The sequence below is a fragment of the Bicyclus anynana genome, chromosome 11 (assembly GCF_947172395.1).
Source record: "Bicyclus anynana chromosome 11, ilBicAnyn1.1, whole genome shotgun sequence".
Classification (NCBI taxonomy): domain Eukaryota; kingdom Metazoa; phylum Arthropoda; class Insecta; order Lepidoptera; family Nymphalidae; genus Bicyclus; species Bicyclus anynana.
The window spans coordinates 14946028-14957324 of record NC_069093.1 but is presented as its reverse complement, the minus strand read 5'-3'; the positions used below and the strand labels follow the sequence as shown (position 1 = coordinate 14957324).

The following is an 11297-nucleotide window of genomic DNA, read 5'->3' as shown; positions in this document are numbered from 1 at the left end:
AATACTTGACACGCCGACAGATTATTTCCAACTATTCCCAAAGAACCTTTCTCTATTCAGGTCAGTCCTCCGAGGATTTCCATATTTCTTGTCAATGGTCTTTTATTTTTTTTGTTTGTGGGTCAAAAAGGTTAGAACTCAGAACCTGAAAATAATTAATGAAAGAACAAGAAGATAGAAAAATTTAGTCTATGATATGAAAAAAATTGAATTTAGGACTCAAGTCCAAACCAAAAACTATAAAATTTCAAGAAAATTGAAAGAGTAAAAGTTATAATTTCGATAAAATACATCATGAACAGTTTAAGATTAATAAGGAAAGTATCGGTCGGCCAATGGCGCTCATTTTCACGATGGTAAATAAATATTTTTATTTTAGGTTATGCGAATTATTTTCATTTAATTTCCCTAGATTTTTAGTATGCATTGTATTTCTCAACAATAAAAATATTTAGGAAATGTAAAGGATTTTTTTATACATGCACAATAGAGATGTAATATTTGGATTTCGTTTCGTTATTTTTATTATCAATGAAAGAGAGAAAAGTTAAGTACAATAAAAGAGCCTTCAAATCGTATTTCATAATTCATATTAATACGATCCTAGCTGATTAAACTAATGATGAGTTTGGATCGTTCTGCGTTGCAAGAACCAACTTATGACTAAGGGTCCCGTATGTGTTCGAAACTACTCTGGCATACTCCGACGTCGTATCACGTGAGTGTTAGCCTTGTTTCACAATAAAATAATATGAAAAATACTCACGATAGTTTAAATTCTAAAATAAGACAGCTAAAGTAAGTGTCTGGTCACAAAAAACCTTTACTAAATACTAGGCTAGTTTCCCGTAAATAGTAAATCCCGCTCAACACAAATTATTTTTACTACTACTAACAAAGTACTATTACCAAATTTCCAGCACAATTTTGCAACAAGAAGTAGCAGAAGCCATACCATCTCTCACCATACCCCCACCAGAAAATGTTGATAAACCAGTCTCTCCAAAAATTGAGAAGATTGTGTCAGATATCACAAACCTTAACCTGCTTGAAGTGTCAGAGCTAAGTCAAGTGCTGAAGAGAAGGTTGAACCTCCCTGATGCACCCATGATGCCAATGGGTGGGTTTGCTGCTGCAGCTCCAGCTATGCAAGATGAAGAAGAGGCTGCACCAAAGACTGTCAAAACTAGTTTTACAGTATGTAATATTTGTAATACAGTTATTTTTAACATTCAAGTCCCTCAAAGACAACATAGTTTGAGCTTGGAGCAAAAAACATCCATATGTTGTTCCAAGCTGTTACATGTCAGCTTTTCTATTTAAAACATTTGTATTATTTTTTATAAATATTATTAAGAGAAATAAATTTATTCTGACTCTTGGTAAATTACAGGTGAAAATGACGAAATATGATGAAAAACAGAAAGTGCCTCTCATCAAAGAAGTCAAGAGTCTTCTAGAAGGATTCAACTTAGTTCAAGCCAAGAAGTTTGTGGAGAGTGTACCCACCATTGTTAAAGCAGATATATCTAAAGATGAAGCTGAAAAATTAAAAGAAGCACTGTCTAAAGTGGGAGCTGTAATAGAAATTGATTAAATATTAGCTGTAGTTAACTTTTAGTATTTTATGTAATTTAGAATTAAAATATAAGCATTTATAGGCTTTTATTTGTTTTTATTAATAACTAACGGATGCCCACGACTTTGTTCCCCAAAAATAAGCCTATATGTTGCTCTATATACTTGAGAAAGTCCCATCATAATCAGTTCAGTAGTTCCAGAGCCAGAGCCTGGACAAACACAAACAGACAGGCAAACTTTGTAGAAAGCTTGTTTTTGTTTAAGTAAACTAAAGAACTATAAGCAAATCACTTATGAAAGCTAGTGGATAATTATAACCCCTTGAAACATGTAAAAGGGAAATGTTTTGAATGTGGTCCAAGGCATGCACCTCCAAATTTTCATTTCAAGAAATTAAATATCTCTCAAGCGGTGAAGAAACCTGCATACCTAACAATTTTCTTAATTCTGTCTGTAAAGTGCCAAGAATTTTCTTATTTTTCTGGCTGGACGGACTATTATTAGCCTAACCCACTTATTCTAACGGCCTTTTACAAGAACTTATCTATTCGCCATTAAGCTTATAAAGTTAAAAAATCTATATTTCTGTTCTTATCTGCTTTTCAATGACCTACTGACAGATAGTTTAACATGTAAAAAAATAGTTTGACTGTTACTGACAATCGAGGATAGCTATCTATCCGTAATATTGGGTAGGTTATTGAAAACGGCTGTAAGAGACTCATGCTCAACAGTGAGCTGATTATGGGTTCTTAACATAGAGTAATTAACTATAAAATTTATATTCATATTAATGTTTCTCTCATTTATTTATTACTTCTTTTTTTTCTTCTTTTATTCATATTATTATTAGTTTATCTATACAACAGGATATCTTTATAAAGCAGGGCGCATGCCTCCGCTTTAAATCTCTGATATATTTTCTGCAGTCAGTCATATACCTTCCTCTTAGTCTTGAATCAATCTACGGACTACTGAAAACTGCTTATAAACAGTTAAATAGTTAAAAAGATCTAAGCAACTTCATTTTTATACTAAGTATATAATGATTGGATTTACTAGAGAATTTTTGTAATTCATATTATTTGGAAAAAAATACTGAATTGTATAGTAAGAGTTACTGAATTATAGAAAGTAGATGTATCCCTTCCCTTTTACTATTTATAGAACTAATTAAATCACATCAAATACACAAATTGCTTTGGTAGAAATATCCCATAATATCTAGTTAATCTTGGCGTTAAACCTGTGATATATTGTAGAAATGAAAATATCAGGTATCTAGTAAAAAATATTGGTTAAAGGTTATTTTGCAAGGCATTTAAATAAAACAGCTTAACTACTTATAAAATAACATTTTAATAAAATGTATGATTTCCCATGTTAAATGAAATAATAAACTTAACTTTATTAATCTCAGTAACAATCTAAAGAATTAACTTCATCGTTGACTTCATAAATACCCAAAACATCATCTAACAAAGATGAAAGACTTTTGATACCATCTTTCCAATTTTTTTTATACTCTATGACCTGTTTAAAATCTCTACTCTTAAGGAATGTAACAAATAGATATGGCGATGCAAATTTCAATAGTTTAATTTGATTTTTCACTTCAGTTTCATCAGTATCTAAACTCATATGCCTTTCATAAATGTTTGCTAATAAATTAATATCATCAGCTTTCAAAATGCCTTCAATAACGTTATCCGCTTTAGCTAAATTCTGTGCTGCATCAACATCACCATTGAGATTAACAAAGTTATCAAGTTTGATTTGTCTTAACAGTTCATCTACTGTTTTCGGATCATTTTCATTAGGTTTTAAATTTTCAGGTACTTTGTACTTTTCTAAAGTATCCAATAGTTCCATAGAAATAGAAAGAGCTGCTTCCATAATATCTACTTCTGTGTCTTCGTGTAAAAGTTTAACTAGAACTGTGAGACATCCAATAGAAGAGAGTTCATCGAGGATTCTTGATAATCTTCTTTGAATTTCTCTATCGTTGAGTGTTACAATTTTTCTGGTTTCTCTTGAGAATGTAACAGGGGGGAATGTGCCATCAAGCATACCCTGGTCATTAAGGAAGGACTGAATCACAATTTTCCAAAATTTTAGCGCAGTTACTTGGACCTCCCAATGAAAATCACTCAGGGCGGCGCACACCATATGCTCGTAAATAGTTGCACGGAAGTTTTGCGTCATTTTAACATTTTGGTACACATCGCAGAGTACGCTGCATGCTTCTTTGCGAACAATACCTTCTGGATTATTATCAAGAATCGATAGGAGCAGTTCCTGCAAGCAAATGTTTAGTAAATAAAAAATTACAAGGTTAATATGTTTTGAATATTTTCTATTTGCGAAATGTTAGATTAAGTAGATTGCCCACATAGATAGTAAGAGGAAAATGACAAAGTAACACTTTTCAGAAACACGTGCTGCCCTGTGTTCTAAACCCTGAAGTAAAGGCCTCATTTGCCTGTAACTACACAGATGAACATACCCTTTAGACCAAAACGCAGCGTTGTTGCTTGGCGGCATACATGGCGGAGTCTACCGACGAGCTCTGTCCTATAAAGTTCTAAAACTAAAATCCTGTTACTAACCTGTATGTTAGGATATTCAATCTTCAAGTGCTCCCACAGGGGGCTCATTTTGCTCGCCGCGCCTACACAACGTAAAGCGGATGCCCTCACATAAAACTCATGGTCGTTCAAAGCCATGGTAGTTGCTACATTGATCAGATTGTTTGACAGTATTTGTTTTTGAAATGGAGGAAATTCTGGAAAGTTAAATCAGAAGAGTGAATGAAAATTTCATTGTCATAATTATTATAGAAAAATGACCTGTGAGGACTCCCTTGTTTCACCCCTTCTTTGTATTATAGGTCAACTTCCAATATACAATATTTAGTAAAAAAAATTGTAATTTTTAGTTGAAATCTCTCTTAAAATCTTAATAATTTCAATCACAATATTTCAAACTTTACTCTTGCTGCATTTTAATACTAATTTAATCATGAACTTATGCATACTAACGTATTCTTACGCATTAACCACCGCATACGCATTCAACTTACGCATTCTAATGATCAGATCAATTGACAATTATATTACAAAAACTTAGTAATTGTTAGTCCAGGACATACTTATGAAAGAGATGTCAGTTACGACATAAAGTAGCTCAAGCGCTGAATCGCGAACCTCCCAGTTCATGTCGTGCATCTTAATGTAAATTAGCTTTCCTAACTCATGCATAGTCGACCCAGGCTTTGACTCCATTAGCAGAGACAGATTCGGGGGCAGGAATTTCTTCACAGTTAGACTTATAACATTCAATGCTGTTACAACAAACTGAAAAAAAAAAACATTTATTTCAATCGAAATTTTGGCATTATTACTTACACTATAGACACTTAATATCAAAGAAATCATAAAGGTATCATAATCTAAAGTAAATCATTGTGAATTAGGTGAGTTAATAGGATAAAGTGAATAAACTAATTAAATCATTCTCTTATAATAACTTCGATTTTACAAACCTTGCAAGAAAGATTGGACCTTTTCAAAATATTATATACAACAGTGTGTAAACATATGATTTCAAGACTCTCTTTCCAGTTTATGTTATAATTCTTAACAAGCGACAGCAATGTGTCTAAGACATACGTCATTACAAGGACTTTTTCTTGATCATCCTCAGCATTAATTACTTCTTGTTTCATATCTCCATGTTCATCTATGGGGTCATATTCTTTAAGCACATAAAACAGAGCTTGAAAAACTAAATTAGCTTGATCATCATTCAAATGGTCCTTTAGACACGTCAGTCTTTTTACACTCTGCAATGTCACCGACTGTGTATCTAATTGCAGCATTAGGTCTCTCAAAGCATAAGCTGTGCGCGCTGTATGTTCACAGGTACTGTTCATGACTTTAAAAATATAATCATTGACTCTATCACATGACGTTAGAGAAGTATTCTGTCCGAGTGTTATATACACAAGAGAGGGAACAAGGCAAATAACTAGTAGTTGTTTTTGGAATTCAACTTTTTTACCATCATGTTCCCAAGTTACTGACTTCTCATTTTTCCAAACAAGGCCCCATATTAAATTACATGCATTGCAATAATCAAATATTGTGGTTGTGCAACGCCTCTGAATAAGATGTTGTATAGTATTGAAGTAAGTTACAGTTAGTTCAATGAAATCTTCACGGTCATACTTTATGTTACTTGTCAGAGGTTTAGCAAGAAATATTTTGCCAATTGACAACCAAAAAAGACATTTTGTGATAAGCATTGAAACATCTTCCCTTCTTAATCTATCGAGCATTATGTACAAATATGTTGGGACTTTTGCATCTTTGAGTATGAATTCTATTACAATATTATTTGTCTTTATATAGTGTTCATTGCTTACAACAGCTAACAGTATCTGAAGCATCGGTTCAAAAGTTTTGCAATGGAGATCTTCCTCTTCGCTAGTCATTGAGTCAATTCTGATTAAGTCTACATCAGTCACTGGACTCATAACATATAACAGTACCAGTTTGACGTTGGCTTCATCACCCATATTGTTCAATTTCCAGAGAAAAGATGAAGCAAACTTATAAGTTTGACGGACCACAAAAACTGTTCGTTTTTCATTGCAAAGCTTGAGTATTTCCATCCAGGCTCCACTTTCTAACAACCAACAGACTCCAGAGTTATGGTTCACCAGAGCAAGTGCTACTTCCAAGTAGGCAACTCTCAGGCTTGAGTCCATGGTTTGTGAATTAATTTCACTAAAAGCTTTAGCAATTTCATCACCTTTTTTAGGGAATATTTTAGCAAAATTTACTTCCCCTTGAGCTACTACTCCCAATATCCTGATAAGGAATACCTTGACTGTGTTATGATAATGACCTGCATGGTTAAGAGCCTCTATTATAAGATCAGCAAGACACGGCCAAGTTCTAAGATGAGATACTTCTGAAAAATAAATAAAATAATTTATATTTAACAGCTAATAAGGTTGCATGAAATTCTCTAAATAAAATTTAATTATGTGTGTGTCCTGTGTGCCTTATGACACACACCTGAAGTAAAACTTCTTTAGCTCTACCTATCAAAATTACACTTTTTATGTAATTTGTGTAATAGCTTATTCCGCAAGTCATGTGTGCATAAAGCACTTTACTTCATTAGCATGTTTTTACTTAAATGTCATTTATTAGTGAATTACAAAATGATTAGGATTAACATGTGGAGTAGTAAGAAAATATCATCAACACTGACAACTAATAAACTAAGATGCATGTCAACTCTGCCAATGTTATTTTCTGATCCTTGTAACACTATTGAACACTCAATGTTTAAGCTGTGTTTTTGACTTAGTTTTTAGTTTTTTGAGTGAGTTTTAGCTGTGGTTCATAATAAATTAATATGAATAACAAACACAAGTTATAATTCTATGACAAGTGTTTATATACTTGATACTATAATTAATAAACATTCCAATTTAAACACATAGACTATTATATATATTACTAGATATACAAAAAGATAAATATATCCTTTACAAGTACCTAAAAATTATTACATACTAGCGACCCCCACAACTTCATCTGTGTAGAATTCTGTTCTCCACAAATCTCTCAAAAACAATGGATTTTTTTGGGATAAAAGGTAGCCTATGTGTTAATCCCGGGTATCTTCATTTTAAATTTCAGCCAATTTGGTTCAGTAGTTGCAGCATTAAAGAGTGACAAACAAACTTTAGCATTTATAATATTTGTAGGATTGTTACATACAAGCAAATAACCAGTAATAAGCAGTCTATCACAGCCTACTTATTACCTACTTTAGAGTTTTAATCAAAATGCAAATTCACCCACAAAAGAAATGCAATGTTTAGAAAACTAATTCTAAAAAATACAGTCGCCACTTAGTTGATGAATTTTTTTGAAATCACGCTTGATGGTAAGCGATGATGCAGCTCAAGGTGACTTGCCTAGAAGATGCCTATTAAATCTTAACTTGTAGATACCCATATTGTAGGTGGTGGGGAAAACAGAAGCTGCAAGCAGTGTTGCCAGAAGGTTACTTTTGTAACCTTTTAGGTGATTTTTTGACTGCATTGGTAACTTTTAGGTTACATTAATAAAAAGGTTACTTTTACGTGATATTTCGGAATTTTTAGAATTAACTTACAATTTCGTATATCTAAAACAGAACGGTCGTTAAATCAAGAAATGCGGACAAATGCTCAAGAACTCATCGATGTTTCTGTGTCAATCTCACTATAAATGAAGACGTTACAATTGACGTTGCGAAATAAGCAAGTTGCAGTCACATTGAATTTCTTAAAAAAATCAAGTATGAATTTAAGAAATTAACGTCTATTGTTTTTTAATTCCTTGCTCTTTAATTGTATTTTTCTTATACCATAAGTAAAAGGCAAACAATCAGGGCCTTACTTAAGATGATTCTATTTACGAGTAAAATCTCCTTCGGTTTGTAGTAATTTAGTACTTGGTTACTGTTACGAATACTAGATTCGTAACAGACAGATATTAAAAAAAAAAACAAAATTACTTTAGCCCCCAGAGGCTGAAATGGTGGTTTAGCCATGCTGTGGAACGCAAAAAGCAAGAGTAGTAGTAGTCAAAAGGTTACTTTTTACACAAAAAGTATTACTGAGACGGGCAGCGTGACGTCAGGAATGTGTATTCAGCAATGAAAATCTTCGTATAGTTCCAACAAAGTGTATTATCACCAACAAAGATCGCGCTCGACTGACTACCAGACGACAAAATAATTACCGACTATGACTCAAACAGTTTTACAATTCAAAATGGTTTCTGTATCTTACAACTACTTTTTAATTATACAGTTTTACGGCTTAGTCTAACATTATGAAATTAATATCATTATAATATTTAAATTAATTATAAAATGTAAATAGTTTACTTTAATCTGAGTTTAAATAATAAAGCTAAAGATAGAATCTTTAGGTTTAGTCAAATCAGTATCTTATAAACGAAAAACTGTAATCATGACATTGAAGAATTATTATCAGCAAATAACAGACAATGTTTATAATAACATATAGATAGTTTAGTATATTTATAGTTTGTTAGATGGAACTCGTAGGCCCTCGTAACAAAAGGTTACTTTTTTTAATATTTCGGGTAACTTCTCATAAGATCCAACTGGCAACACTGGCTGCAAGAGCATTCCACATCTTTGCAGTGCGTTTAAGGAAAGAGGAACTAAACCGCTTAGTATAAAATAAGATATATTGAAGTCAATAAGTATGTATTACTTACCGGGGTCGGCGCATCTAATTTTTGTAAAGAAATGGTCGGCATAATAGTTGTTCATAACATAATTCGGATCAGAAATCTTTTCAAATAAAAGCCTCACTTTATTTTGTATTAAAACATTTTCCATGGTGATACAATTATTGTGTAAAGTTTTATCTTCCAAGATTATCAAAGGTTAGGTTAGTTTGTGTTACATTACATTCTGTAGCGTTAAAGAAACAAAATTGAATTACAGCTGAAATATTTAGCTATACAACGATAGATTAATTACTGACTTGAATATTATCATATAATTACGTACTTATTAATGATTTAAGACTAATATAATGAAAATGATAAGGATTTATCAATTACAAAACAAATATTGACCACAAATTGAAATTTTTGACAGATTTGTTTTCTTTTTATTTTTTGTCATAGGTATCATAGAGTAATTATAATTCGTCTGAGGTAGTGCTACCTTCAAAAAATTCATAAAAATACCTTAATTCAGTGAGATAGGTGCATATATACACAGATGATATGTCTTATATACATATAGGTGTCAAAGTGATATGTGTATGAAATGAAAATTTATATGGGAATTTTTTCAGGTATAAACCACCGCAGACGAATTTTAGAGGGACCTGCCTCGCTAGACGTTACCCCTTTGACAAAGTATAGGATCAAGGATTTAACGCATCGGGCGTCCACTGCAGGACATATACCATTTGCAGAGGCTTCCAAACATCACGATACTGAGCCGCCTGCATCCAGCAAAAACTTGCGACACGCTTGATGTCTTCAATCCACCTGGTGGGATTGGTCGACCAACACTGTGCTTTCTAGTGCGGGGCCGCCATTCAAGCACCTTGAGACCCCAATGGCCATTGGCTCTTCAAACTATGTCCATTACCGACCCATTGCCAGTGTTTCGAAGCTGAAGTGGCAATGGGGGATCTAACGCATTTATGAAAAAAGACGTTTTCGTCGTATAGTCCTAAAAGTGGCAGTTTGTGTAGTTAAATTGCATAACGGTCAACAACTCCTACTCGTAGTTTACTATAAGATAAAGATGCGTTCTATTTGTAAGTATTTGTAACATTTAAATATTATGTAAAAAGAAACGATTCTTCAACCGGAACAGCAAAACATCGATAAATTAGTTGAATATTCTGTGTTACGAGTCTAAGCGATGTGTTTGTTAGTCTGTGTAAAAATTATAGGAGTAGGAGTATTCGGCTCACTGATGAACACGAGTCTCCTTTTAAAACGAGAGGAGTTAGGCCTTAGTCCACCACGCTGGCCAAATGCGGATTGGCAGATTTCACACACATACAGAATTAAGAAAATTTTCAAGTATTTAGGTTTCCTCACAATGTTTTTCCTTCACCGTTTGAGACAATAATAAAACCGTGATATTTAATTTCTTAAAATGCACATAAATAAAAAGTTGGAAGTGCATGCCCCGGCCTGGATTTGAGCCTACACTCAAAAGCAAAGGTCTTATCCAGTACGTCTCTAGAGTAGATATGGGGACACAAAATTTATTGGAACAATGCATGTCCACAGCTAATTACTGTATGTCCACTACCTTCACAATCACCCTCAGACGAATTAAACTATTCCTCTAAGCCACCTCCATTCACCACTGACTATATACATACTCAGGAAATGGCATTTCCACATAATTATTATTAACTTCGGTAATTTTGTTTGTAACATTAATTTGAAATAAATATTTAAGTGTTTATAAAAACATCTTTTTGGGTTTAAATTATTTTTAAATTATTTTTTTGTATAATTTTGAAATATTCCATTAGACACATGCGTGTAAAGAATTTTTTTCATTGGAAAATGATTGTTCTAGAATGAGCACATCGCTGTCAAAAATTTATCTGCTGACTGAAAACTACATGTGAAACGCATGAAAAATTGTTTGGAAATTGTGCTGGTGCTTTAGTGAATGACACGAGTGTAATTTTTAGATCTATAGTAAGTGTTTAGTTTTGCTGAAACGGTATATGTATTTTTGATTTATAAATTGTGAGAAAAGTGAAATGCCCCTACGAGGAAGAAGTTTTGTGAGTATCTATTTAATCATTGTTAATTTTACACATAATTTCTATGCTTTGCACATGATTTTCCCATGCACGTTCTATCAGTTTTGTGTATACAGGGTTATGCAATAACTAATTTGGCGGTCATCCCATTTGTTTACTAATCTCGTGGTATTGTGTCGTCTGCCTAGATTCCCCATCAATGGACAGATGATTTTCAGTTTTGCTTGCTTCTAATGCAATTTTGGCTCGGTTCCAATTACTCCTCTCGATGCAACAATCGTTAAAAGTCGCGGTTGATTGTTTGAAACTAACATTACGGGATAAAAGAAAAATGTAAAGGTTTTGCAACTATCTGATATGG

The 11297-nt window shown here is 32.9% G+C and overlaps 3 protein-coding genes across 3 annotated transcripts in view; 2 read left to right on the top strand and 1 right to left on the bottom strand.

The window, feature by feature from the left end:
- The first annotated feature begins 179 nt into the window (after positions 1 to 179).
- LOC112050515 (39S ribosomal protein L12, mitochondrial) lies at positions 180 to 1663 on the top strand. The gene is made up of 3 exons (XM_024088796.2): positions 180 to 356; positions 921 to 1197; positions 1394 to 1663. Exons 1-3 carry the CDS (start codon positions 295 to 297, stop codon positions 1595 to 1597), a joined length of 543 nt encoding a protein of 180 aa, XP_023944564.1. The 5' UTR covers positions 180 to 294; the 3' UTR covers positions 1598 to 1663.
- A 1258-nt stretch (positions 1664 to 2921) lies between these two features.
- On the bottom strand, positions 2922 to 9279 carry LOC112050516 (uncharacterized). The gene is made up of 5 exons (XM_024088797.2): positions 8898 to 9279; positions 5126 to 6558; positions 4733 to 4937; positions 4191 to 4366; positions 2922 to 3879 (listed from the first exon to the last, which is right to left on the bottom strand). Exons 1-5 carry the CDS (start codon positions 9019 to 9021, stop codon positions 2998 to 3000), a joined length of 2820 nt encoding a protein of 939 aa, XP_023944565.2. The 5' UTR covers positions 9022 to 9279; the 3' UTR covers positions 2922 to 2997.
- A 1445-nt stretch (positions 9280 to 10724) lies between these two features.
- LOC112050521 (BAG domain-containing protein Samui) overlaps positions 10725 to 11297 on the top strand; it is a 39859-nt gene continuing 39286 nt past the window's right edge. The window contains exon 1 of the mRNA XM_024088805.2: positions 10725 to 10957. Within this exon, the coding sequence (XP_023944573.2) occupies positions 10934 to 10957 (24 nt within the window). The 5' untranslated portion in view covers positions 10725 to 10933. The remainder of the gene's footprint in view (positions 10958 to 11297) is intronic.

Coding starts and splice junctions, on each gene's coding strand:
- LOC112050515 (XM_024088796.2), top strand. CDS start 295: ATGAACAGTTTAAGATTAATAAGGAAAGTATCGGTCGGCCAATGGCGC. Junction 357..920: donor TGGCGCTCATTTTCACGATG/GTAAATAAATAT, acceptor CCAAATTTCCAG/CACAATTTTGCAACAAGAAG. Junction 1,198..1,393: donor CTGTCAAAACTAGTTTTACA/GTATGTAATATT, acceptor GGTAAATTACAG/GTGAAAATGACGAAATATGA.
- LOC112050516 (XM_024088797.2), bottom strand. CDS start 9,021: ATGGAAAATGTTTTAATACAAAATAAAGTGAGGCTTTTATTTGAAAAG. Junction 6,559..8,897: donor AATTAGATGCGCCGACCCCG/GTAAGTAATACA, acceptor TTTATTTTTCAG/AAGTATCTCATCTTAGAACT. Junction 4,938..5,125: donor GGTCCAATCTTTCTTGCAAG/GTTTGTAAAATC, acceptor TTTTTTTTTCAG/TTTGTTGTAACAGCATTGAA.